The 27,057-nt window shown below is 39.9% G+C and overlaps 2 protein-coding genes across 3 annotated transcripts; one reads left to right on the top strand and one right to left on the bottom strand.

The window, feature by feature from the left end:
* The first annotated feature begins 3,256 nt into the window (after positions 1-3,256).
* On the top strand, positions 3,257-5,139 carry LOC103711017 (chaperone protein dnaJ 8, chloroplastic-like). Its single transcript, XM_008796984.4, has 3 exons — positions 3,257-3,619; positions 4,021-4,089; positions 4,710-5,139. The coding sequence occupies exons 1-3, from the start codon at positions 3,398-3,400 to the stop codon at positions 4,905-4,907; spliced, it is 489 nt and encodes a 162-aa protein (XP_008795206.1). The 5' UTR covers positions 3,257-3,397; the 3' UTR covers positions 4,908-5,139.
* Positions 5,140-8,891: 3,752 nt separating this feature from the next.
* LOC103711015 lies at positions 8,892-11,547 on the bottom strand. 2 transcript variants are annotated; one of them, XM_008796982.4, is made up of 4 exons: positions 10,834-11,547; positions 9,965-10,035; positions 9,534-9,762; positions 8,892-9,450 (listed from the first exon to the last, which is right to left on the bottom strand). In XM_008796982.4, the coding sequence occupies exons 1-4, from the start codon at positions 10,960-10,962 to the stop codon at positions 9,250-9,252; spliced, it is 630 nt and encodes a 209-aa protein (XP_008795204.1). In that variant the 5' UTR covers positions 10,963-11,547; the 3' UTR covers positions 8,892-9,249. The 2 variants fall into 2 exon arrangements, with proteins under 2 accessions (XP_008795204.1, XP_008795205.1); XM_008796983.4 differs by having other exon boundaries at positions 8,892-9,444; positions 10,834-11,539.
* Positions 11,548-27,057: the final 15,510 nt, after the last annotated feature.

Here is a 27,057-nt window from a genome sequence, read left to right as displayed (position 1 = left end):
GAGTAGAGTGGGGAAGAGGAAAAGCAGCGGAAGACGGTGAGGAACCAGAAGCAGCCATAGGAGAACAATAGCGTGAGCTAAGGGAAGGCTCTAATATTTGATCCTTGTCCCTTATCACAACAACCTAAAGTGACATGATTCTTTATCTTCCTCAGCAGTATCTTCGCCCTTAATATTTTCGCCGTCCCATCCCATTTATATGGAAAATGGAATTAGGATGGGGTGTGGGATTTTGAAAGAGAAAATAAAAAAAGAAGGAAGAAAAAAAAAAGGAGAAAACAAAGAAGGAAAGAAAGAAAGAAAAGAAAGAAAGAAATGAAGGGATGGAGAAGAAAAATAGAAAGGAAGGAAAGATGGAAGAAGGGAAAGAAAGAATAAAGGAGAGAAGGAAGAAAGGGAGGAAAGAAGAAGAAGCAAAAAAAAAAAGACAACTAGAGGAAGGAAGAATAGAAAAAAGATGAATGGAATCTATGGCATGCTTGAGGAGGAGATGGGAGGAGGGCGAGGCAACCAGTTCTATGGACAAATTGGGCCCTATACTTATTATTCTATAAATCCTTTTGGGCCTAGAGTTTGTGCTTTACCATTTTCTTAGCTAAGAAAAACATTGGCAAGCCACTGGATTTAATGAGACAAAGGAGGGTTATGAGAAAGGAGAAGGAGAAATCAGAAAAAAGAAAAGAAGAAACCAACGAGTTGTTAGAGGACCATCTAGAGCCCAAACATCTGGGCCTAAATGAATCTCCATCTCAAATTCAAAATTTATAATCTAAAATTAATTAAAAAATTTTAATGATCGGTCGATTCTTGGACCGTGCCCTAATTGTTATACCTATAGACCGGTTCTATAACATCCGGTCCTCAGGCAAATCGCTTCTTAACTTTTGATCCTTGGACCGAAAATACAAGTCCATGGGCAAGAGAGGGTTCTTATTACACCGCAGGGACCGTGAATTAAATAGCTCATGCGACTATTTTTCACCCTCTAAAAGAAACTCTGGGCTTAAGAAACCAAGTGGAACTCCTAGGTTTAAGAGGGCTTGGATGCACTCGTATTATTGTAATAAAGTAGAGACATATGCTTATGGAGCCGAGTCAACTTCACCATCAAACATAACATGACGCTCGGAAATTATGGTGAATAATTTATGGAAGAAGCCACATGAGCACCAGCAATTGAGATGTGGCGTGGTGTTGATTGACCTATTCTTAATTGCATGCAGGGATAATTAAAGCAGTGAGACGGCCTTCCAAGAAAGAGAAGGGTTACTAGAAGAGAAACTTGGGAAGTTTCCACCTAATAACGTGTTTGTTGGTTGTGAGACAGAGAGATCTAGTCTCCCTAATATTTAAATTTCCTCAGCACTTTGATCACATATCTCCTTCATGAAATTTTTAGTTGGACCAAGATGATGAGCTAGCATGCGCAAATATATCTATATTGTTCTTATTTCTTCTTTATTTGTCTTTGCACACGTAGGTCCATTGTTGGATTGGTTCGCTTTGGTGATGGATCTGGTCCAATCAATAAATAAAAACAGTTTCTCTTTGTTGGATTGGTTCGCTTTGCTGATGGAACTGGTTCAATCAATAAGTAAATATAGTTTCTCTTGTTTCTTTTTTATTTATCTTTGCACACATTGGTCCATTGTTAGATTAGTTTGCTTTGCTGATGGATCCGATCCAACTAATAAACAAAAACAGATTTATTGCCACTGACATCAGCATTCGACACCATCATATGCTACCTAATTAATTTGCCAATTCAAACATATGGAAGAAAAGTAATGGAACCATGGGAAGCCATTGAATATTTCTTATCCTCAAATGAATATGTATGTTACTTTTGATTTAATCACTTTCTGGCATATGCCAAATGATACCATCAAACTCCCCTAGGAAGTCTGTGCATGGTTTTGGACGGTCTTTCAGTAAGTAAAAAAGTCATGGGGACATGGATGGAAGACGTGAAAGGGACTGAAAACGTGGATTACTTCTAAGGATAAAATGGACAAACCGAACACCTAAGTTATATCTCGTTGGTTTAGCTTATATTTATCAATATGTACTTGTTTACCTAACTCCATCTCTCACATATCAATAGCTACTTGTTTACCTATCTTTGTTTATTAAAAGATAGGAATCCGTATCTCGTTTTGGGTTTTTTAGCTGCAAATATTTTGACCTACACGCACTTCATTCAATCACATGTATCTTGCTTGAAGAAAAGCAAGCGGACACCAGAAATTCTCTCACTTCATTTATCTATCAATAAATTATACAGGATGCATTCCTTGACAGCTACATATCAACGAATCATATTGAACTTTTTCTTTTTTCTAGAAAAATGTATAACAAACTTAGTAGTCACAACTAACAATATTTTTAAGATTTTTTTCGTATAATCTATGATGAAAGCAATTTTGTTAATATGTATCCAGATCCATTTTTATATCTAAATCTATAGATAGAAATTTGAGTATCTGATTAATATCCATATTTTTATCCATATTTACCAAAAAAAATGAATATAAATATAAATAAAATACTATCTAATCCATATATAATTCTATATAATTTTAAGTAGCCCTCACAAGTTTTTTTAAAAAATAAATAAATATATTATCATGAGCTTTTACTATCTAATTTGTATCCATATGTAATTTTATATTTATTAAATAAAATAAATATAAATATAAATATTCAGTTAGGGTTTCATCAACGTGGACCGGATAAAACGGAACCGGTAAAACTTATTCATCGTTAACCTCTACGGCTCGGTGCTATGACTCTTATCCACTACTTATCCTCCATCCGAAATTTAAGGTCCGAACATTATCCAAATAGAAATAAAAAACAGAATAAATGAGAAAATAAATAACCCAGAGAACAAATCGGGACCGAAAACGTCTGACACGTGCGAGGACTGGCCTCTCACGCGGCATCCGTAGCCATCAGCGACCGGATATACTGGATCGGAAAAAGTGGAAAAGGGATAAGGATTATAATATTATTCCTCCCAGCTCCCTCGTCCCAAGCCCACGTGGAAAACGATCAGGGACAAAATCTAAAAGAAAAATTGCGCATCCACTTTTTCTGCAGGCACCCGAAATCGGACCCCACACGTAAAAGGTGGGCCCCAGCCCAACGTTGGATGTAGACTGTGGGAATTTGATGGATTCGTAAAGTGGGTGAATTAAGTTATTCTTGTTACTAAATTGTTAAAATGGAAGAGAGAGGAAGGGGATAAGAACAAGGGTGTCGTCCGTTCTGTTTTAAGAGAACCGATAAGACCTCTCCGCCACCTTGGTCTCTGTCTCTCTCTATATAAACAAACCGGAAGGGGGCGAGTGTTGTATCTCGAGTATCTTTGGGCTGTTCGTTTGGATTTGGATGCATGGCGATTTCGATGGGGACGTTGGGATCGATCGGTGCTTCTTCGTCGGCGAGCTGGGTAGGGGGGCGGACTACCTGGGGGAGGAGGAAGGGGGCGGAGAGGGGGGTGTGGTGCTCCGCCGCTGCCGTCGGGAGCTTGAGGGAGCAGTACCGGACGCTGAGGATTGAGCCCGGCGCCTCCGAGAAGGAGGTCAAGAAGGCTTTCCGCCAGCTCGCTCTACAGGTTCGTGTTCATATTTTCTTTCCTTCCTCTGTTTTTAATGGAGAGTGCGTTTAAAGGATTAGTATAATAAATGTTATGGATTGTGGGAGATTCTCAAAAAAAATTAATTTCCATTGCCGTTCTATTGTAAGGCTAATGTCAAACGGCTATGGAATTATTTTTTTTAAATTGCATGGGAAAAGGAAGGAATTTTTGTGGAATTGTTTCTCTAATCTAATTGTTTTTTCTTTTTATTTTCGGTATCTTTCTTGGAAAGTTCATGGAAAAGGATTTTTTTTATTTTTTATTTTTGCTTTGAAATAGGAGAGAATGAGTTTAATTAAAGGGTAATAATCTAAGGTATGAAAAGAAGATTTTTTTGGATTTTTAAAAAATAAATTAAATGTTTTTTTGTTTTGCAGTACCATCCGGACGTGTGCAAAGGTGGCAATTGCCGTGTCCAGTTCCACCGGATTAATGAAGCCTATGATGTAAGTATTTTCCACATTTCCCTTTTTTCCCCCCTTAAAAAGTTTATTTTCGATCTTTTAATATGGGATCGTGAAATTAAGATCGGATGGTCTTTGCTTCTCATTGGCTGGGATTTCACCATAGATGATATTTTATCCGTTCATACCCATCATTTTTGTAAGTAAGGATAAAACAAATAAAACTTCCATACCTTTACCTTACTTTTTTTTAAAAAAAAACTGGAGCAGAAATGGTACTAAAACTTAACACAATAAAATAATTATAAAATTTATCTTTCCTTATTTTTCTCCCATTTCCATTCTGCATTTTGTGTCATGGTGCTGAACATGATAATACCTTTCAGCTATACCCTTTAATTTTCTTCATGCAAAATATGAAAAAATTTCTAAATCATATATACATATATATTACGGTAATCCTTGAGTAGATACAAGGATTAGGCATTGGTATCTCGAAAAGAATTATTATCGGCCATATAGAAAGCCATCTAGTTTGTTGTTCTATTAGCTTCTCTGAAAACATGTTTTACCCTAAATCTCTTGAATTTGACTGCTTGATTTAGGTAATTGTCAGCTATGACCATATTTGACTGAATTCCTCTCTTCAATGATCTCCACAGATTGTGATTAGCAGTTTGAGAGAAGCCGAGGAGGAAGGAGGCGAGCAATGGGAATCACAGGAGTGGAGCGAGGACGGCTATGGGGACGAGCCAATGAGGGGAATGTGTGACGCAAGCTGGGACTTGTGGGAGGAATGGATGGGGTGGGAGGGGGCTGGCATCAGGGACTACTCTTCCCACATCAACCCCTACATCTGAGCAATTCCCTCCTTCTGATCTTCTCTAGGCTTCCTTCATGAAGACAATGTACATAGTCTCTCTCATTTGGAATTTTCAGCAATTGTGGATGTAATATGTAAATAATTTATAATTTACACCCTCCCTACCTTTCCTAATTGTAGGGTGGGAAGGGTTTATATTATTTCAACATTTGTCCTTCACTTGTTTGATCCAATGGAGATGCAGCTTGAGGTGGGGATCCATAGTCTAATATCAACAATGGCCAGAGTAAACTTTGAGGAACACAAGCTGAAGGTTTTGATTTGTGCAAAGATTCCAAGAGAATGAATTTACAAAGTTACAATATATATTATTTTAACAAATCAGAATCTTAAATTCTTTCTTCCCACAGAAAAGTAAGTCTATCCAAATTGGGAGATCAGGTCTGGATAAAATATGGGAGTCCAACCAAGGAAAGGCATATATGGATGACTTCATGGACAAGGGTACCATGCGATTGGAGATTAATATATGTAAACCCATAAATAATTTTCTTAATAAGCGAAGTGTGATGGCTAATTCTCTCCAAAGTATTTTAAACTGAGGCATGTACGTACACACACACATGAACACATGAAAATACATATTATTTATGTCATCCAAGGGAAAAAACCTACTACCTTTCAAGGATATTTCCCTCAGCATCAGCTTGAAATTTACAGCAAGGCTCTTTTCTCGCCAAAGAAACAAGGTAAGGTCATTAGGAAAACCAGCTAACCTACCATGCATTCCACCCTGAAATATTCAGGTGGAATGTTACTCTCCATCTCTCTCCCTTTCTTTCTTTCTTTTGTGTTATTCTCCATCTTTCTTTGTTTGTTTCTTTTTCTTCCTTCTTTCCTTCCTATTTTTTCTTTTTTTTTTAGATTTTTTTTCTTTCTTTCTTCTCCTTTTTCTCATATGGATGAGTTTCAAAATTTGTTCTGTCTTGATTTTGTTTTTCAAGAATGGGACAGAACAGTCTTCTTTTTTTGCTTGTTTCTTTTTCTTCTTTCTTTTCTTACTTTTTTTTTTTGTTTTTTCTTTCTTTTCTTCTCTTTTTCTCATGTGGATGGGTTTCAGAATTCGTTCTATCTTAATTTTGTTTTTTTATAAGAATAGGACAGAATAGCCCGTTGTTTGTTTCTTTTTCTTCTTCTTCTTTTTTTCCTTTCTTATGTGTCTTTTCTTTTGTTTTTCTCATGTGAATGGATTTCAAAATTCGTTCTATCTTGATTTTATTTTTCTCACAAGAATGGGAGTTGTTTGTTTCTTTTTCTTTTTTCTTTCCTTTCTTCTTTTTTTTTTGTTTTTTTGTTTCTTTCTTTTCTTCTTTTTTTCTCATGTGGATAGGTTTCAAAATTCATTCTATCTTGATTTTGTTTTTCTCTTTTTTCCTTATTTGTTTTTTTCTTCTTTCCCTTTTTTTCTTATTCTTTTTTCTCTTTTTTTCCTTCTTTTTTTTTCTTTCTTTTCTTCTCCTTTTTCTCATATGGATGGGTTTTAAAATTCGTTCTATCTCGATTTTGCTTTTTTTTATTTTAATTGAGAAAAGAGATTTGGTGAGATGGATTAGTTTTAGTTTTATAGAGCAAGTATCCTTGTATAACATATTAGTTCTTTTTTTTCTCTAAAAAAGAACATTAATTAATTTTAGAATGCCATATAATTCTTTTTTTACATTTTGATTTATTTTGTTAAACAAACGTGGTGGGACTGCAATGGTCAAAAAAAACTCTTGGCCTAGGTTTTTTATGCTATATGACCAAAAATATAGGTATCATTTATTAGTATGATGTAGTAACCTACTTGAATATTATTGATTTACTATAAAAAGAGAAAAAGAAATGAGCTAACCAGGAAGGGAAAATGAGGAAGCGGAGCACATCACTGATAACTTGAGTGTGAAGCTTTGATATTAGATTGTGATTTTGGGTTATTATTTTTCCGTATTTCAGTATTTCTTTGTTCTTATGCTTCCTTCTTAAGCTAGACTCGTCCGGCCAAAAGGCATCATTTTGGTTCAGGACCCGTCTGTTAGGATCGTGGCTCCAGGGGGCAGTTAACTCTTCGACATTTCAGTTCTGGGTGCAGAGTTGAGGGCCGCTTGGGCAGGCCTCCATCATGCTCGGTGTGTTTTACGGGCCAGTTCCATTGTCCTAGAGGGGGACTTGGTCACGGTCATCAGCTGGATTCGGGAGAGGCCAAGGGGTAATAGTTGCATCTACACTTTGCTCTGAGACATCTGGATATTGGTGAAGGACGGAGGGGCCTTCCAGGCCAAGCATGTTTTCCATAAAGCCAATGGGGCTGTGGACTAGGCAGGTGATTATGTAGCCACTCACTTTGGCAGTATCCTGTGGACTGGAGATGGAGAGCTGCCCGTGGCACTCCGAGATATTTTGTTTTTTGATTTTATTAAATGTATCCGTTAGCAAATAAAAAAAAAGAAAAGGAAGAAGAAGAAGAAGAAGAAGAAAAAAAGCACCATTTTTAGCATCATTCGCAATTGGATGCTAGAGCCCAAGCTTGCCATAAGGGCATCCATCATATTCAAATCAGGTCAACTCACCTCAAGTTTTAGCATGATCCAGATTTAATCCATATTTAGATTATCCAACAAAAAATATAGTCAACAAAAAATAATTGAGAAATAACTCAGGTTGGACTTTAAAAAAAAAAACGGAAAAATAGCTTTTTCATGAAATTTTTTCCTATATTCTATATTTTATAAAAAAATTATATGGATCATGAAAAGATCAAATTCACACCGTGGATTAGAGTATATTTTTTTTCACAAGTGTCCTTAAGATTTTAAATAATTTTTTTCTTTATTAAAAGTATTATAAATATTTTATATAATTTTTTATAAAATCAGATGCTCAACCAAATATAAGTGAGGGAAAAAATTTTGCGAACCAAACTAGCTGTAGATTGCTGTAAATTGAGACTTGCCCGGTGTTCATATTTTTCACTTAGCAACTAAAGTTTTTATATTGGAGTCTTAGAATGTTGCATTTCCAAATTCAGAGAAACAGATTAGACTGTTCAGTGGACCAGGTCTAACTTGTGGCAGTTTCAACTACCAAACCAGAAACAGGCCAATAAGATTCTTTTGCAGTCCGGACTACAAAATAGTAACCTACTGTCGAAAAAAAAATTTATATGAATAATTCCCATGAGTCTTTGCTATCTTTAAAAATTTAGGGTGCAATTGCCATAAACTCTTTCGGCACACTTCTTGCACAAGGGTTTTACCCTAATAAATACTGCAACTGTCCCCCCATCGATTCGAAACTAAAATAGATTAGGCTGTTTATTGGCAGTTTTCCTTCATTTCTCCTCTTCCGAGATATAAGATTGGAGATGCCACATCAAGGTTTGCTCATTGAAAGCCAGGACACCTCCGTCATTGAAACCCTTAACATGTCCCAAGCAAAGAAACACCTTTTGAATAAAACTTTACTGGCACTCTCCTCTTAACAACATCTGCATGACACTGCAATATTAGGCTACATAAGTTTGCTTCTAAGACTCAATAGAATAGACAGCTGCAACCATAGCATGGAATTATGAATAAAGTTCGAGGAGTGGATAAAAGGAAAACAGAAGAAAAGCTCAAAAATGACGACATTTAAAGAGAACCATGCAGTTGAAATAAAAAGGCCCCTTCCAGACTGCTCAAAATTCAAGTTTAAGACATACAATCTTTTGTATTATGCTACACATTCTAATCACTTTCAAAGAATTTATTATATTAAGATTTAAGAGTTATATATGGAATCCAAACCTTCACATAAAGGTAGAGAAGACCAAGCAAACATCCATCATACATTATCATAAAAAAGAAGAGCACAACTACGGTAACATACAGTTGGAGCCTTCAAGGTCCAATGACGCATCAAGAATAGTTCAGTATTCGGACATGGAAACAATTTTAGTTAGTTCACAATCAAATGAATAGTTGAGCAAGTAGTTCTAGTCTGACAATGAACTTTCCCTTCTTCATCATTCATGAATGGTTTTATCATGTTAATTGAGGTACAGTATTAATAAGGTATTCACCAATCTATTAAACTCATCAGCATTACCTTTTAGCATCTTGCCCATGAATTCTTGAGAACAAAATTATGTCTTTCAACAACACAACAAAAAATTGATTCTTCATAGCACAGACATCCCCTCTACTGCTTAAAAAAGATCCACGTGGAAGACATCTATACCTAATGACCATTGAGTTTTCTTTACAATACAAAGATTTCTAACACAGGTAAACTTCATGGGTGAATGATGAGGCGGCCATAACAGGACGAGTTTTTCATCCAGTATCCACAAAAGGGTTCTACACCTTCAAAGCTACCTGGTCGTGCCATGTAATTTTCCTCTTTCCAGCACGGTTCGCTCCGTTCCCAACATCTCGGCAGATCAATAGCTTCAGATCATTTGCAGCAGGGTCACCGTCTGTTGAACACTTGTTCAACTTATCAACCTTCATGGTCTCCCATTCCACTTGAAACTCCTCCATTTCCTCACCATTCTGCAACTTAACAAAACCAAATGATGAACAAATTATGACAATATAATATATAATGTATAATACATATGCATATCAATTCGAGTAGTTACCGGTAAGGAAACCTGGTTTAAATCTAATACTGCAGAAGTGCTCGGGACCATGGCTTCTCTTGCTATGTAACTTCTATCTTTTTTATGGAGTTCATTTTGAGTCACTGGACTTGGTGCTTCACTATGGCAAAGCACTGAGGATGGGATTTTGCATGACCCCTTTTTCAGTCTATATGTGGTTTTTTGCAATGGATTCTTCAATAAGCACTTGTACCTTTTCTGCAAGAATCTACACCAGACCAGACAACCAACAAGTCACTTGTGAATTCGGTGCTTCCAAAGCAATTCATTACAGCAATAGAAATGAGGCATCCAGAACCATTAATCGTAGCAAATTTTTGAACTTTAATCGTTTAAAACCTTCAAAAAAATTGTCAATGGAACCAAGGAAAATAAAGATTAGAAAAAGGAATATAAGAGAGCGGCAGTACTTGACTTCAGCAAGGAGCTTAAGCTTCTTTTGATTGACCTTTTGCAATTGCTTCTCCTTTGCTTCAGTTTCCTGTAGAAAGAAAGTACGGTTTAGCACCTTAAAAAGGTTAGTGAAGCAAGAAGATAACAAATCAAATAACAACAATGGCAGAAAAGAGATCAAGCAAAAACCCAAATTAACGCCTAAAACATTTCAATGAGAAGCCAAAACCTTTAAAGGATTGTCTGATTCCCTTTTAAGTGAAAAAATAGAGGGCAATTTTTTAAAACGGGAACATAAAGGGCCTTAATAAAACAGCAGAACCTAAGCACAAAAATCTAAAAAGAAAATAAGAAAAACTAAGAGAAACCCTCGCACGAATGGAAGCATCGATAAGCCCTAGATCTATCACAGAAATCCCTATGTTTATGGAAATCAATAAGGAATAAGGGACAAGGACAATACAGAAGATAAACCCTAGATCCGTGAAATCTAAGAGAATAAGAAAAACCCATCAGAAATCGATCCTAATTTCATTCCCTTGCACAAAATTGAAACCCTACGTGGCTGAGGTCATAACAATCATACAATCCATACCTCAGAAGTCAGAACACTCTAAATAATCACAATAGCAGAAAGCCCATATCCCTAGAACAATGAAAAAAAAACATAAATATATAACCTTAAAAACCTAGGAATCACACACCATAAACGAGAAAGTGAAACCCTAAAAATCCCTAAAATCAAATGCTTCAAGAAGAACCCCATACATGGGATTCCTTAAAACTCTCGATTCCAACACCAAAATAAACCCCTAAATCAAACCCAATCCGATACAGCATCCAAATAATCAGAACACGGACACAATGAAAAGCCCAAAGCTCTCACCTTTAGCAACTCCTCATAGTCCTGCAAGAGGCTCTGGTGCCTGTACCGCGCCCGAGCCTCCTCCCCGAGCGAAAAACGGGACGATGGAGAAGACTCCACGGCCACCCTCCTCCCCTTCTTCATCACCATCACCCACCACCCTCAGAGCGACAAAAAGGCGGAGGAGGAGGAGAGAGGGCAAAGAAAAAGATAACCACAGGAGGAAGGGAGGAGGCAAAAAGACACCAACTTGCAACGAAACAAAGAAAAGAGAGGCGAGGAGATAGAGGGGAGAGAGGCTCCTTGCCCTGTTTTCTCTGTCTGACCGTGACCAAAAAGGGGCAGCAAAGGCCCCATATAAAACGGGAACAGGAGCCGTGGTAGGAGTTTTCTTCCTTGATGGAAGGGAGGTGGAGAGTTCCCTGGCCTCAAGAGGGGCATTTTGGGAAGTTGGGGGGTGGTAGTTTTGCTTTGGGTGGGAGAAAGAGAGAGGTATTTGGTTGGCTCGATGCACATATCTGCAAGGCACCCTATCAATCCCTTCTCCTTTTGGTTTTGGTTTTGTTTTCCTTCCCTCACATAAACTCCTGGTCCAGCTGGGCCGATGAAGTCCTTGGAGGGTGGGGATTCTTCTAAATTTTCTCTCTCCGTTTCTTCTCCCCCGGGTATCAGAAAAGAGAGAGAAGATTTGATGGAAAGAAGGGGAGATGGATGGCTGCTGTGCTGTGATGTTGCAGCTGCTGCTGGGAAGACACTATGATGGAGATGGTGGGAGGAGACTTTATTAATTATAATGGAGTCAACTTCCCATAATGCCCCTACTTCACATTTAATCTTGTGTGTTTCACAGCATCAAACTATGGATCAAGTGATGCTATATTTGCTGGTATAATAGATGTCAACAATTGAAATTAAGCCATATTTTAAGATGTCAAAAAAGAAGAAGAAGAAGAAGAAGACATCACCATTTACCACCACCACCCATTTCATGGCAATTGGCAAGTCTGGCTGCACCAATTTGTGGTCAGAATCATCCACTCATGAGTGACAGTCTTTTTCTTCCTGCTGGGAGATATTTGGATTGTGATGAGTGATGGGTGGCATTTCAGACCAAAAATATTTTTAGAGTGGCAAATGGAACTACAAACTGGGTGGCTTATTATTTTTTAATTTTAGTAAATATATTCAAACCATCTATGTTAGAGAAAAAATACTATTCCAAAAAGAGACATGAGGGGTAGACCATGTCTTGTTCCAGTGCACATAAGCCAGGACGACCTGGCGATTGGCAAGGATCCTGCGGGAGGTTCGGAGTCGGAGGGACTAGTTTTTACAAGCTATACACCGATGTTCGGAGTCCCACTGCTTCGCCAGGAGGCGGCTCGAGCGATTTGCATGTCTTACCAGATTTGGCTGGCTAGGAACGCTCGAACTTTGGGCGAACGCAGTATATCGCCGAGATTTATGGTAGAGAGTGCCCGTGTACAAGCGGCGGAGATCAGTCACATCATACCTGTCAAAGGGAGCTTGGCAGCTCAAAACATCTGGGTTTTCATTCTGCTTCGGCAGTATCTCGTACGGTATTTTTTACCTGGAAGCTTCCATCCCCGAGTTTCCTTAAGGTCAACTTCGATGGGTCTGTCTTGGACGGAGATACGAGGGGCGGCGCGGGTTTTATTATTCAGAACCCGTCAGCCAGAGTCGTGGCTGTAGGGGGCAATCAACTCTTTGACATATCGGTTCCAGGTGCAGAGCTAAGGGCCGCTTGGGCGGACCTTTGTCACGCCTGGTATGTTTTATGAGCCAGTTTCATCGTCCTGAAGGGAGACTCGACCACGATCATCAGCTGGATCTGGGGGTTTCAAGAGGTAACAGTTTGTGTCTATCCTTTGCTCCGAGATATCTGGACAATGATGAGGGGTGGAGGGGCCTTCCAGGCCAAGCATGTCTTTCGTGAAGCTAATGGGGCCGCGGACTGGGTGACTGCTTATGTAGCCAGTCACTTGGATAGTACTCTGCGGGCTAGAGATGGGGAGTTGCTCCTGGTACTCTGAGATATTTTGTTTTTTAATTTTATTAGATGCATCCGTACTCGTCTGCTATGATCCATCATCTTAACACCAAAAAAAAAAAAAAAAAAAAGGCCAGGGCATGGTGAGCATCATCGCCAGGGGTGTTTTGGGAACAACGCTCCAAAGATGTGGTTGTTGGGGAGGGAGGGGAATACGTCCGCCTCAGACCTCGGTGGTAGGAGAAAGGAAAGGCCCTGCAGGTAGGCCAGAGCTCAGGCCCATGGGGGACCGCACTTTTAGGTGAAAGGGCAAGCTGCCATGGGTCTTCCATCTCCCTTTATTGTCCAAGAACTTCAGCAGGATGGCCCATTTTACGCTAGTCGTTTCCTTCAGCGGCCTATTACGGTAAAAGAGAGGATTTTCAGTTTTTTTTTGTTTTTTTTGTTTTTTTTTGCTTTGACGGTTCCCATATAATACGCATACGAATACATATAAAAAAAATCAAAAAATACAAGCTCATGGAGTGCCACTGGCAGCTCCTCCTCTCTTGAGGCTGACCACAGGGTGTATCCTGAGTGGTGGGCCATGTAGGCAGCCATCTCAGTCGGCCCATTGGCCTCTCTGAATATATGTTTGGCCTCGAAAGCCACCCCATCCTTCATCATCATCCCTATATCCCGGATCAGGGGGTGGTCCGTGCTCTCACTACTCGGACCCCTTCGAATCCACCCAATGATCGTGGCCGAGTCACCCTCCAGGATGATCGAACCGTCCTGCAGCACCTGCCGCGCATAGCGAAAACCTGCCCAGGTAGCTCGCAACTCTGCCCCCGGAACTTATGCATCAAACAACTAGCAACCGCCCGCTGCCACTATCTTGGAGTGCGGATCCTGTATAACAAAGCCCGCACCGCCTCGCGTAGCTCCATCCAACACCGACCTGTCAAAGTTGATATTGAGGAAGCTCGGGGGTGAAGCTCTCAGGTAAAAAACGTCGTCCGATGAGCTGCCTGAGCAGAGAGGGAACCCCAGATGTTCCGAGCTATCAAAGGTATATCTGAAGGGAGGGTGGGACTGAACTCCATCGTCTGTACTCGAGCGGTCTCCGTAACAAACCTCGGCGACATCCTGCGTTCGCGGAAGGTGCGAGCGTTCCTTGCCAGCCAAATTTGATGGGCTGCAAGTCGCTTTGATGGCCTCCTAACAAGTCCAAGGATTGGCCAACCACTGTCGTATCATCTGCAGGAAAAGTGGCCTCTCACGTAAGGCCTCCTCCGGGATTACATTTTCAATCTTTAATAAAAGATTAAGAATCCTTATCAAAAAAAAAAAAAAGGAAAGGGTAAGAAGGATGTGTGATCCGCTGTTTGGAGTAAAACAGCAAAGTTGGAGCTTCAGTGAATAGGTTACGGTCTTATGAGCTGACTGGCTGGATGAGGATCTGATAGGAATTGAAATGGATGGATCAGAAGTTACAAGTTATTTGAACTGTGTAAAATCAAATCAATCTCTTGTCGCAATGCTGCTAACTAATCTATGCAGGAAAGAGAAAAAGTTGATAATAGAATTATAAGGTTGAAAATGAATCAGATACTAATTAAATATAAAAATATAAATAAAAATAAAAATATTAATCAAATATAAATATTTATATTTATTTTAAATAGGTATAGATATATATCAAATATTGAAAGTATAGATACAAATAGTATCGCCATAAAATCAAAGTATTACCAATAGAAGGTAAATTAATTAATAATATACTGGCATGATTTTTTTTTTTTAAAAAATAAAAATATTCTATAAAATTTAAGAAGATTATAACTAGAATCGAATATTTAGATATGAATTGAATAATTATTTATCCATGTTCTTATTTTTTTTCTTCAGAGAATATAAATTATAATGAATATTAGTCGGATGCTAATTCAGATATGAAAATATATTAGGACAGATATTATTTGGTCCACTTTCAGCTCTAGAGGTTGGCGTTGCTCGATATATTATTTCTGCCATGTACTTTATGAAATGAAGTAAGTTGACCTACATATTTTCGCTCAATAGAGGTTGACATCATTCGACTTCTAGTTAGGCGCCATTTATTCACTATGTCACAACCACTACGAGCCATATTGCTGTTGTTGGTGACACAAGCAGCATGCGAGGAGCAACTAGATATCAATGTAATTACATCTTCTACCTTGAAAAGTAGGAGAGTTCCATCAAGTGGGTCTACCATAATAATGGTGGTTGGCAAGTGGAAAACACATGGGAAGTATCACCATCAGACTTGGTGCCTCTTTTTTAATATTAGTTTTTCTATCAGAGAATCATTTCTATAACGAAACATGAGGCCATAAAATGTTACCTATCATAGCCATGCAAGCCGATGCATGACATGGCTTGAGCAACTGTCTACCTTATTATTATAGTTTCAATCAACTGTATTGCTGGTTAAAAAAAAAAAGCAAAGCTCAAACCCCGGCTTTGCAGGTGATGCCATAGTTCTCCAACCTGCATGTGTATCAAAAGCTGAAAAAAAAAGAAGAAGTAAACATAAAGTGTATTTGGTTCATAATCGGAATCGAAATTGAAATAGATTGAAATAAAAATTAGAACAGTCATATTTTTTAATATTTGGTTCATGACTTGAATTAAAATTAGAATCGAAATAAGATTTAAATATCACGAATAGAAATTCTATTTTAGAGGATCGAGATATTCCTTTTTCTCTTAGAATCGGCATTGGAATTGGAATGAAAATTTTCTCAACCAAACCATTGGAATGGAAGTCACTAATTTAGATTTACATTTCAGAGCTCAACTCTTTCCAACCAAATATGCCCATAGTGTAATACAGTCTACCCAACAACACTGATTTATAGAACATGCTAATCTATTTAAAATGAAGTAAATTTGCAAGTACCTTGGCATTCCAAAAATGTTAAGATTAATTGCTAAAATTAATGGCCTCCCTATTTAGCTTTTGGTCACCTCTCCCGTCAACTGAATTGATCTCTCTAGATGGGGAAGGGTATGAACTCAAGAAACTATTTTTGACAATGATAATTGCTAGGGGTGTAAAAGGGGCTACAAACCTTTAGTCCCATATCGGTTGGTTAAGTAATGGAAATAATTGTGCCTTAAATGGAGGGGCAACACCCCTTTCTCTCATAAGCGCATTTTGAAAGGCAAAGCCGTGAGGGGGAACACCGCCTTAGAAAGATGAGTGCTCTTCTCTAAAGCGAACAATATCTTTGGGTGGGACGCAACTCACTTTTTCTGCTCCAATAATAATAATCCAGCATTTAAACTTCCAAAAAAAAGAAATCATGTTCTTCAAGTTCCCGAAAACTGGATAAAACTAAAGAGTTCTTCTAGCTGCAATTAGATGGTGATATGTGTAGGTCCGCAAGGTGGAAGAATTCGATTCACAAGCAAATATACAAGTTTATGTTTCACGCAAATCCTCATCCATAACCATACGACAAAGGCGTCACAAATTCCAAAGGAGAAAATATTTGGCTAGAAAATAACAAGGTAACTCTAGCGTGGCAACCTTCCATGGTGGAGAAAGTTTGATCGATCAATCAATATCGCTAAAATGTCGCTTTGATTAGCCACTCAATCTGAATTAATTGTGAATAGCCGCAAAGTGAAGCCAGTTTGAATCTCGAGGTTCCAATTATATTACAATAAATGAACCACTTTATTTCCGATGTTTCAATTACAAAATGAAATTAGCATATAAAATTCCTTAGTCAACTTACTCTTGCATGTTATAAAAGCTTTAAACCAATATCTCAACAATCACCCCACACCCACACACATACACGGGGGAGAGAGAGAGAGAGAGAGAGAGTATGAGGATATGTGCAAGCATATATTTAGTCCCACACCGCTTTATACATGACCAAAAAACTTAAATAATATTTTCTGGCTAGCTTTTTTGGATGAGGTCTGAGATTGTGATAAATGATATCAGAGCAGATCCAACCTATAGCCTATGGACTACACTGCAGCACCGGTCAAATATGGTACTTGTGATTAGATTTAAATAAATTTGAACCCTTAGCTAGATGAGAACACTAAGGCTTAAATAGAGAAAGTATATGAGCATCCATGGATAAATGTGTTTAGTCCCATATTGGCTATTCATTAGATCAATCTTAAGTACTTATATGGGGTCAAAGAATTTTAATAATATCTTATAACTAGCGTTTTTGAATGAGGTCCGAACTTAGAATCTAAAAGGGTGTGTCCTATGTTGATTGATTAGGGGCTTCAAGGAGAAATTTTTCAGGTAGCTCATCAATTCTTGAGACGCAAGTAAATAGTGTTACAGAAAGATCGAATATGTTAAACATGTAAGTGGCATTTGTGATAAAAAAGAAAAAAAAAAATGAAGAAAAGGTGAAGCCTCTACATCAGCACTCCCATGTTTGCTAACCGGACTACTTTTATGGGAGAAAACAAACAAGGTGTTCGACAAAGGCAGCAGAGAAGGGGCCGGCTTCGTAATCCGAGGTCCGGACTCGACGCTGCCGGCTGGTTTTTAAATGCTCCAATCCAGTGCTTCTTTTTATCTCCTTCTCTCCCTCCAAGTCTTATCGATTCGTCTTTCAAGACATTCTTTGTCTTTGCTAGGCGGACAATCACTGATTTCCACTTGAATTAGCATAATTACAAATTTAAACTTCCACGCATCTAGGTTGTACAGAAAAGTTTCTGATATCTTATAATCACACAAGGGATGCCTAATATTCTAAATATATCAGAATTCAAAAAATCTCACAGATGTAAAGATATAAACCACCTCCACCGAAAACATCAAATGCAACTAAGTTGTATTCTAAATACCTTTCCTCTCCTGTCATCAAACCGCTCAAATTTCCCTAGAGACAAGCTCAACCTCTCCTACAATTAAAACCCGGACGGTAAAATTTCCCTAGAACTCTTAAAAATTCTTTCATGATGGGATGTTCATCCGGATGAATACCACTACATCTCAACAGCACTGCTAAAATAAATTGCAAGCAAATATCAATCAATTAGAAGATGAGAGAGAGGGAGAGAGAGAGAGAGAGAGAGAGAGAGAAAGGTATCACTCTAGCATATAATTTTGTGTGCTTACGTGGGAAATTTTTGTGAGCATCACTCATAGTGGATAGGATAATAATTTGCTTATTGGTTGGCAGAGCCAGATAGAATGTATGTTGATATAAGAGACTCTCCAAATTTGATATGGACTATATTGGCCACTACAAATAGAGTTGGACAGGATCTAGATGTGAGATTCGTTATAACTTGGTCATATAATGTTCGATTTAGATAATTTTTTTCAATATGAGAAGAATTAGGTGAAGCAACAGTATGTGAAGCCACTATAAGAGTTGAGATACCTTCTGTAAGATTTTATCTTTTTCGTATTTATTTCTATTAGTCATGTCTATTTTTGAAAAACTAGTCCTATTCGAACTAGGAGAAGAATCTAATTTGAATTGTGCAAGGGTAAAATTTATTATTATAAATAGATGCAATATACCTCAGTTTTTGAATCATCAATGAAAGAAAAAGGGACCTAAATCTTATATGTCCAAACTTTTTCTACCTTTTTTTAAATTTCTGTTGAGAGATTTAAATTAAGTGGGTTGAGAAAAATCTTTCTTCTCTCCGATTAGATGGAAAGGCATGGTAGCGAACTGGATAGATTGTGTATTTAGTTTAAAGGTTTCAATATGTTTTTTCTCAAAAAATTGGAACTCATTAAGATGATAAAAAAGAACGAAAAAATAAAAGAAAATAAAGAAGAAAAGGAAAGTAAAAAAAAGAGAACATATGATTTACTATAATCAAATAAAAATTTTTGATTCACCTGTAGCTCAGCTAAGATTTAGAATTATGTGTAATCAAACTTTTATGCATGCATGTGTTCTATGTTGTTTATTATAGATAATATTTCTTGTTTGATTTTGATAAATAATTCAATCCTCCCTTAAACAAGACATTAAGATCAACTTTTGGTAATAGCAATATCCCTACTATTGTTTACTTAAACCAAAATTGTGAGCACCCTTCATATAGTACGAGCAATGCCCTTTTTTTATAGTTATCATGGAATAATAGCTATAACGAACAGAAATGGAACTATTTTCTTAAATTACCACTCACAGAATGAAATATGTTTAAATTTTAAGAGCAATATTTTATTTTGATGAACAATGAAAATGTTAATGCTACATTTTTTTAATTATATAATGATCTTTTTAATGTTGTAGCAGTCATATAATGATCTTTATTCATTTTATCGATATTCATAATGCAAGGAGAGACCGCCAAAATCATCATAAATATTTATAACAACAATTATATCTTATTCTAACACCATATAAAAGTAAAAATATTTCTCGACTTTTTATTTTTCATGATACTCTTGATATCACTAAAAGGCATCCGTTTGTACATTGTAATTCTGAACTTATTATCTTTGGTACTTTTTACTAATCTTTTTGTTTAATTGCTATGAGTTCTCAGTTTCTATCTTACTCAATCTCTAAACCTTAAAACAATTTAGTCTTATTAATATGGCAATCCATGATACTTTGCTCACAATAATTCTTTCATAAAAAAATTTAAATTTATTTAAAATTTAATTTAATGGATTGCCTTATGTCCAAAATTTTTAGATGTTAAGTCCATTTACCTTTTAAAAATAAAATCAGGAAAAGAAAAATATAGAAAGCAAAAAAAAAAAAACTCATGACAGGCTGGCTCGTTAACTATGAACCGAACCCGGCCCGGTCTGGTTTCCACTTTCCAATATAACCTTCGTACGGTATCGCAATAATAATATTATTAGAATATGGAGGGTAGTATCGTCAATTCAAAAGACACAGTAGCCGGACTTGAGGGGTGGTTCTATATACACCCCCCCTATTGCTCAGGACACCCCCCAAAAATTAAAAAAAAAATAAATACTCTCTACACCCCCCCATTTGCTAAGGACACCCCTAAAAAATTAAAAATACCTAAATTACCCCCCACCCTCCCCACCCCCTCACCTAAATTGCTCTCTACACCCCCCAAACCCCCCCCACCCCGCTCTTCCCCTCCAAAACACCCGTAACCCTTCCGCCCAAAAAACCTCGCCGGCGGCCAAACCCCCTCCGTCTCCCCCTTCTCCCTCTCGTCGCCGGTCGGTGCAGTGCACCTCGCCAACGCCCAAAACCCCCCCCGTTCCCCCTTCTCCCTCTCGTCGCCGGCATTCTCCCGATCTCCGACCACCTCGCCGGCTTCTCCCGGAACCACCTCCCCGGCCATCTCCCGAGCAACGAGAACCTCGCCGGCGCCTCCACGACCACCTCGAGGTAGCTCCCCCCCCCCCCCCCGCCTCCAGTGCTCCGTTCGGCACTGGATCGCCGAACAGAACCCTTCTGTTCGGCTGAACAGTGCCGAACAGAAGCCCTCTGTTCGGCAACCCTCAACCGAACAGAAGGCTTCTGTTCGGCTGCACGGTGCCGAACAGAAGCCTTCTGTTCGGCTGCACAGTGCCGAACAGAAGGGTTCTGTTCGGCACCGTGCAGCCGAACAGAAGCCTTCTGTTCGGCTCTGTGCAGCCGAACAGAAGCCTTCTGTTCGGCACTGTGCAGCCGAACAGAAGGCTTCTGGTGCCAAATCGCGTGCCGTGCTGAATTTTGTGCCGAACATTTATGTATGCAATTGAATTATTTTCTTTGATATAGCCTAACATTGAATTTCTATATTTTCAGACATGGATCCCCGTCCCGCCAGAGTTAGACCTACGGCGTCAGCTAGGAGACGTCGTGCTAGGATTGCTTCTCCCGAGCCTGCTCATATGCCATCGGACTCTCCTGAGTCAGAGCATGATGATATGCCCGCTAGGGGCGAAGACGATGAGTCCGTTGGACCATGTCCAGGAGGTCCAGAGGATGAGTCCGTCCTGATCAGTTTCAGGACGCATATAGCAGCTTCCATCTGGAGGCAACAGGTATTGTTTATTTGTTATAGCATTATATTTTGTTTATTGATGTTTTATAAAGTAGTAGTAATTATACATTTATATTACAGGAACGAGCTCCACTAAAGTGCATGAACCATACTGCCAAGGTTGGTGAATGGAAGTGGTGGTCTTCAAACCAACCAAATACCAGGTTCAGAGCACTATTGAGGCAGTCGGGCCTCGTAGAGTTAGTACAGTGCTCTTATCGATTCATCGATAAGATTCTGATTTCGGGCTTCGTAGAGAGATGGCAGCCCGAGACGAACACCTTCCATATACCATTTGGCGAGATCACTATCACGTTGGATGATGTATCCGCCATTTTAGGGATTCCTGTCGCAGGTTCCTCAGTATCAGTTTCTCCTGAGAGGATGAGTGATCGGGATGCTGAGGAGCTACTTGTGGAGTTGTTGGGGGTGTCAGCTGGAGACGCGCGTCAGGAGGTACTGTCATCGCGCGGTCAGTCTGTGAGGATGGAGTGGCTGAGGACTCAGTTTCACTCTGTATCTGATAGAGACAGGCAGCAGAGGATAGAGTGTGCAGCACGAGCCTATTTGTTATTTTTGTTAGGCTGCACACTCTTTGCTGATAAGAGTGGGACCAGGGTGCCAATAGCGTATCTGTGTTTACTGCGGGATCTGGATAGGGTGAGCACATATGCCTGGGGTACAGCTGCCTTAGCATATTTGTATCGGCAGTTGGGAATTGCGTCGAGGTCATCAGTGAGACAGATCAGTGGTTATATGACGCTTCTGCAGGCATGGATTTATGAGCATTTTCCAGCACTCAGTCCTCACCCGTCGCTCGAGTATATTGATGCCAGTCCCCGCGTGCACCGCTGGATGCCCGGTACTCCATCCCGTACCACGATGGACCATTTAGTGGTTCTACGTGAGTCATTGGACCTTTTGAGCATCGATGAGGTACGTATCATATTACCATTTGCTTGTGTTTGTCAGTACATTTAATATGCGATATAGTATAAAACTGAAATGGACCTTTTGTTTTACAGGTTATTTGGGATCCCCATCATCGGCTTCGGGGAGATCGCCCATATATACCCGTCGCATTTTTTAGTGGCTCCATCAAGTGCCTTGATATCGTAGAACCCTATCATCCAGAAAGGGTTCTTAGACAGTTTGGTCGTATTCAGACCATCCCTCGAGCGCCACTAGCCCCTACGCGAGCCAACAGAGGTTCCACAGCAGGCTCGTACCGGATACATTACTCCTATATGGATCAGCTTTGGGAGCGGTGGGAGGACCACGTGCTGAGCCAGGCGAGCAGGAGCCACCCAGTTACCCGGCCATCAGACAGCGTACCGGGATACATGGAGTGGTATCTCCGTATCACGCACGTTGCAGTTCAGCCTCCTCATCTGCGCTCGAGTACTCATTCTGGAGCTAGGGGAGGTCATGATGATGCTGACATGCACCGGCGGCGTAATGCAGCTGCACTCGGTATCAGTACCGACATTGTACGGATGGGTCCCTCAGAGGCTACGTCACTAGGTGCCGGGCACCTATATGATGCTATTTCTCAGATGCATCAGGTACTTCTGGGTGATGAGCCTGGCCCGAGTACAGCACCCTCTCATTCGGATCCAGGACCCTCTCATTCGGACGTACAGCAGTACACGCGTCGACGATGGCGTCATAGGGATTGATGATGGAGCCTTTGTAATCTTTGTAAAGCCTTTGATATTAATGAAAAATATATATTTTTGGTACATTTACGTGTAATCTTTGTAAAGCCTGGCCCGTTCTATTTTACACAAATATAACAGTGCACATAACAATCAATCTAACAATTCGAAGACAGATATTTTTTGATTTATATTGATGATGGAGTTTCAAAAATTGTACATATATAAACAATCAATCTAACTCTACTGTCTTGCCTCCACCTCCCCCTGAGGAGATGGAGTCCCGTGGAGGGTTTGACCCTGAATCTGATACGACTGATGTTCTGCCTCCACCTCCCCCTGAGGTACCTCCAAATGTTGTTCCAATCAAAGCTGACCCTGGACAAAGTTCCCCTCCAAAAAGGCAGCAAAGCCTAAGAGGGTGCCAGTGGCAAGACCTGGCCTTGCAAGGAGAGGGCAGCCGATTAACCTCTTAACCAAGAACATCACAGAGCCCTCTTTTCCAACAAATGTGTTAATCATCTGCTCAAGCTTGTCACTGTTAAGTTCTTGTACATCAGAAAGGTCTATTAGTTCCCCTGTTTGATTTGTTTGCTCCCACCAGCTCTTAAGTATGTTTCTGTTTACATCTGAAATCTCAACGGAAACAACAGTCGTCATATGTATTCCCAGCTGATGATGGAGTTTCACAGTACATGACTCTAAGAGCCCAAAAAAATTTACAACTTTCAAAAATTGTACATATATAAATAATCAATCTAACTCTACTGTCTCGCTAATTATAACATTAGGTGAGATGCTCTCTTTGAACTGTTGAATCCGTGCTTCATATGAATTTTCCCATCCGGTAGCACAAGGAAGATGATATTTTCGCCAGTTGGTCGCTACTGGCGGAACGGGATGTCCCGGCAACAAGAACACCTTCAAAATTAGAAATAAGAAAATATTAATAGCTACAAAATTATAAATAAGCAAAATTAAATAAGCAAAATTAAATATTCGCAAGTGTTGTGAACGTAGTACCTCAACAAAATGATTTCCATTTACGAATCCGATAGCGATATCTTTGCGGGATAGAAGAGGTACTGGCACAGAACGGAGAGGTAGGAAGGTCAGACATTGTTGCAACGAGAGATGGTATAGGACAACATTATAGCAGGATGCTATAAGATGACCCATGTCCGGCATAGTCATCCATCTGTCATATGGTGGACAATCATCATAATATGATAATGCATGAGTGATCTCAGCAATCGTCCCTTCCACACCATATAATGTGCGATAGTGGTCCGAATGACATTGCAACTCTTGCAATAAATTCTTCCTAACACGCACCCAGTCATCTTCTCCAAATCCCAGTAAGTCAGCTATTGCCCTAAATCCGCAATTCCCATCAGCTTTTACATCCTTGATATGCTGGATGTATGGTCTCAAGGCAGAAGGAATAGCATCAATATAGATAATGGGCGTATGTGACTGGGCTCTAGTACGAAAAACCTGCAAATAATATCAAATGATAGAAAATATGTAACAATGGCAGAACATGTCCCGTATCGGCACATCTCGGCACGGCACATCCCGTATCGGCACATCTCGGCACGGCACATCCCGTATCGGCACATCTCGGCACGGCACGTCCCTACATGTCCCGTATCGGCACATCTCGGCACGGCACGTCCCGACATGTCCCGTATCGGCACATGACATACCGGCACGGCACGGACCGTCCCGTAGACGTTGTGATACCTATTGTAAGGAAATAAATATTTGGTACTTACTTTTTGCTTGGGCCGCCTCTTTTGAATCTGAGTAGATGGATTGCGGATGGTAACTTTCGCAACACCAGGTGAATAACTATCCTGTCCAGATAGAACCACCTCAAACGCAGACGGGTCACGTCGAGTAGACGTATCAACCTTCATTGAAGCGCGCCCACGTGAACCGGTCTTCCGTTTTGCAGGCTCTAAAAGAGGTGTACTATCTGGACTTGCAATCTCTCGTAACTTCTTGATCATCTGCAATTGAGAAGCCCCATCTAACTTCTTGAATCGTAGCGCAATCAAATCTAACTCTGCATCACAACTCAACTGAATTGGCTGCACGGGGGGGGGGGGGTAGGCAGAATATCAAGTTTCCTCCAATGAGGATCTATGCAGTCGAGAGGAATGGGCCGACCTTCCACCCTGTACCGCGCAATCTGATGAGCACATGGTATACCATGTGTGCGTCGAATAGCGCACCCACAATTTGAATCATCAAACCCAACTGAATTGGCTCGTTTCGATTGGGCGAGGACATGATTTAACGCACTTATAGATATGAAACCTCGCAACTCTTTGAATTCAGCTGGCTTGAAGTTGTGCTGCACTACCAATAAACTCTTCTCCAATGAGGCTTTAACGGAGCTGTGCTGCAACTCAATCAATCCATGTATTCTAGTCCAAGATGACTCGAAACTTCCTTGGCTTGATCCAAGCTGCTTTTTGAGCTTTGCATGTGCACTCTCGACCCTAGTAAACAAATGAAAGTTAGATATAAGAACTGAGGCAAATTAAAATTAAATGAGTCTTTATTTGTGATACCTATTTGTCGTCACATTTCCGTAGTGCCTGCATGTATCCGTCCACGCCGCAACAAATCTTTCCTTGTATTTGCTCAGCCAAGTATCTGACACATACTGTAGTGCATCTGGATAGGTACCGAACTCTTTCTGCAGTGCACTCCAGCGATCATTATACTTGTCTTCCGTGGAGGACAGCACTAGTACATTCCAACTCATAATAAATTTATCCCATTTCTCCTTCAATTCGAAAATTTTTTTGCACTTGGCCAAAACATTCCTACTAATATGCCATCTACATAATAAATGTCTAGCAGTAGGAAATACTCTATGAATTGCATTCATCAAAGCCAAGTCTCTATCTGTAACAATCAACTCAGGCAAAACATCATCAGCTATGACACTGCGCAATCTCTCTAATGCCCAAGTATAGCTTTCTTCCCCCTCAGAATTTAAGTATACAAAAGCAACTGAAAATGTCATGTCAGTAGATGTCACCCCCACAATCTCTAAGAGCGGAAGACGATACCTATTCGTCTTGTACGTGCAATCCATTATCAACACACGGGGAAATGCACGGAACAAATCAATGCTGCCAGGGTGTGCCCAAAATAAGTCATGCACAACATCCGTATTAGTACAATTCCTATGCCACTCAATATATTTAGCCTCTGATAATTTACCTAATAGATGTTGCATTTCAGACCTCCCGGCTTTCTCTGCAACCTTAAACCGTTGACGTACATTGTAGATAGTCTTGATAGTCGTAACATTGAGGGCATCTCTTTCCTTCAATGTGGATAATATGTCCTTTGGACGAACCAAACTCTTCGACATATCCACTAACAATTCCGTCTCCTGCTCAGATAATCTCCCTGCATATGAGTGCCCCTCCAGATTCTCTGCAGCGGGATGATTGTGCACTCCACATACGACCAGTAATATCCAATCATCCGCAGTATCCAATTTCTTTCCTCTTAATGCAAAAGGGCATCCACACTTCTTTGTCCCACAGGCAGTCTTTATTCGCTTTTCTTTTTTGGTTCGGTACGTCCCACCCCTCTCACAACCTAACGTAATTCTGGGTTTCTTAGAAATGGTACCTGCATCAGATGATTTGATTACAACAACAAAACCATTTCGCCTCCCAGCTTCACGACACCAATTACACAAGTCCTCTCTACTCTTGAAGATCTATACATTAAACAATTTATGTAAGTACACAGTTGCAAAAATAGCTCGCTAAACTAATACAAAATTGCACAATACATTATAATACCTCGTAAGTTGTAAATTCGCTTGTGTAATCCAGTACAAATTCTGATCCAATTATACTCGATTCGGTTGTAGCATAGCCCTACATATAAAATAATTTATCACCAAGAATTAATGAATCAGAGGATCTGTTCGGCACAAAATTTCAGCACGGCACGCGATTTGGCACCAGAAGCCTTCTGTTCGGCTGCACAGTGCCGAACAGAAGGCTTCTGTTCGGCACCGTGCAGCCGAACAGAACCCTTCTGTTCGGTTGAGGGTTGCCGAACAGAAGGCTTCTGTTCGGCACTGGTCAGCCGAACAGAAGCCTTTTGTTCGGCGATCCAGTGCCGAACGGAGCACGAACCGTGAAAAAAAAAAAATTTCGAAACAAGGTGGAACACGTACCTTTGCGGCCGATTCTTCGTCCCAAATCACTAGTTGCTTGTCCATGCTTCGAATGGGGCTTAAATCTCCTTCAAAGATCGCCTAAACGATGTAAATGGATCGAGGGGTTTAAGGGGAGTTTGAGGGGGGGTTTTTTTTTCCTTTTCAAAACGAAACGGAGGAGGAGGAGGAGGGGGGGGGGGGGTGTATGAGAAAATTTCAAGGGCAATATGGTAATTACACTAAAGGTTAGTTTGGGTATTTTTTTTTTGGTTTTTGGGGGGTGTCCTGAGCAATAGGGGGGGTGTATATAGAACTACCCGGACTTGAGGCGGTACTGGAAATCCGGAGCGATATCTAGCCTCAAG

This window comes from Phoenix dactylifera, chromosome 7 (genome assembly GCF_009389715.1).
Source record: "Phoenix dactylifera cultivar Barhee BC4 chromosome 7, palm_55x_up_171113_PBpolish2nd_filt_p, whole genome shotgun sequence".
NCBI classification, from domain to species: domain Eukaryota; kingdom Viridiplantae; phylum Streptophyta; class Magnoliopsida; order Arecales; family Arecaceae; genus Phoenix; species Phoenix dactylifera.
Note: the sequence above shows the minus strand (reverse complement) of the source record. Positions and strands in the feature narration are given on the sequence as shown.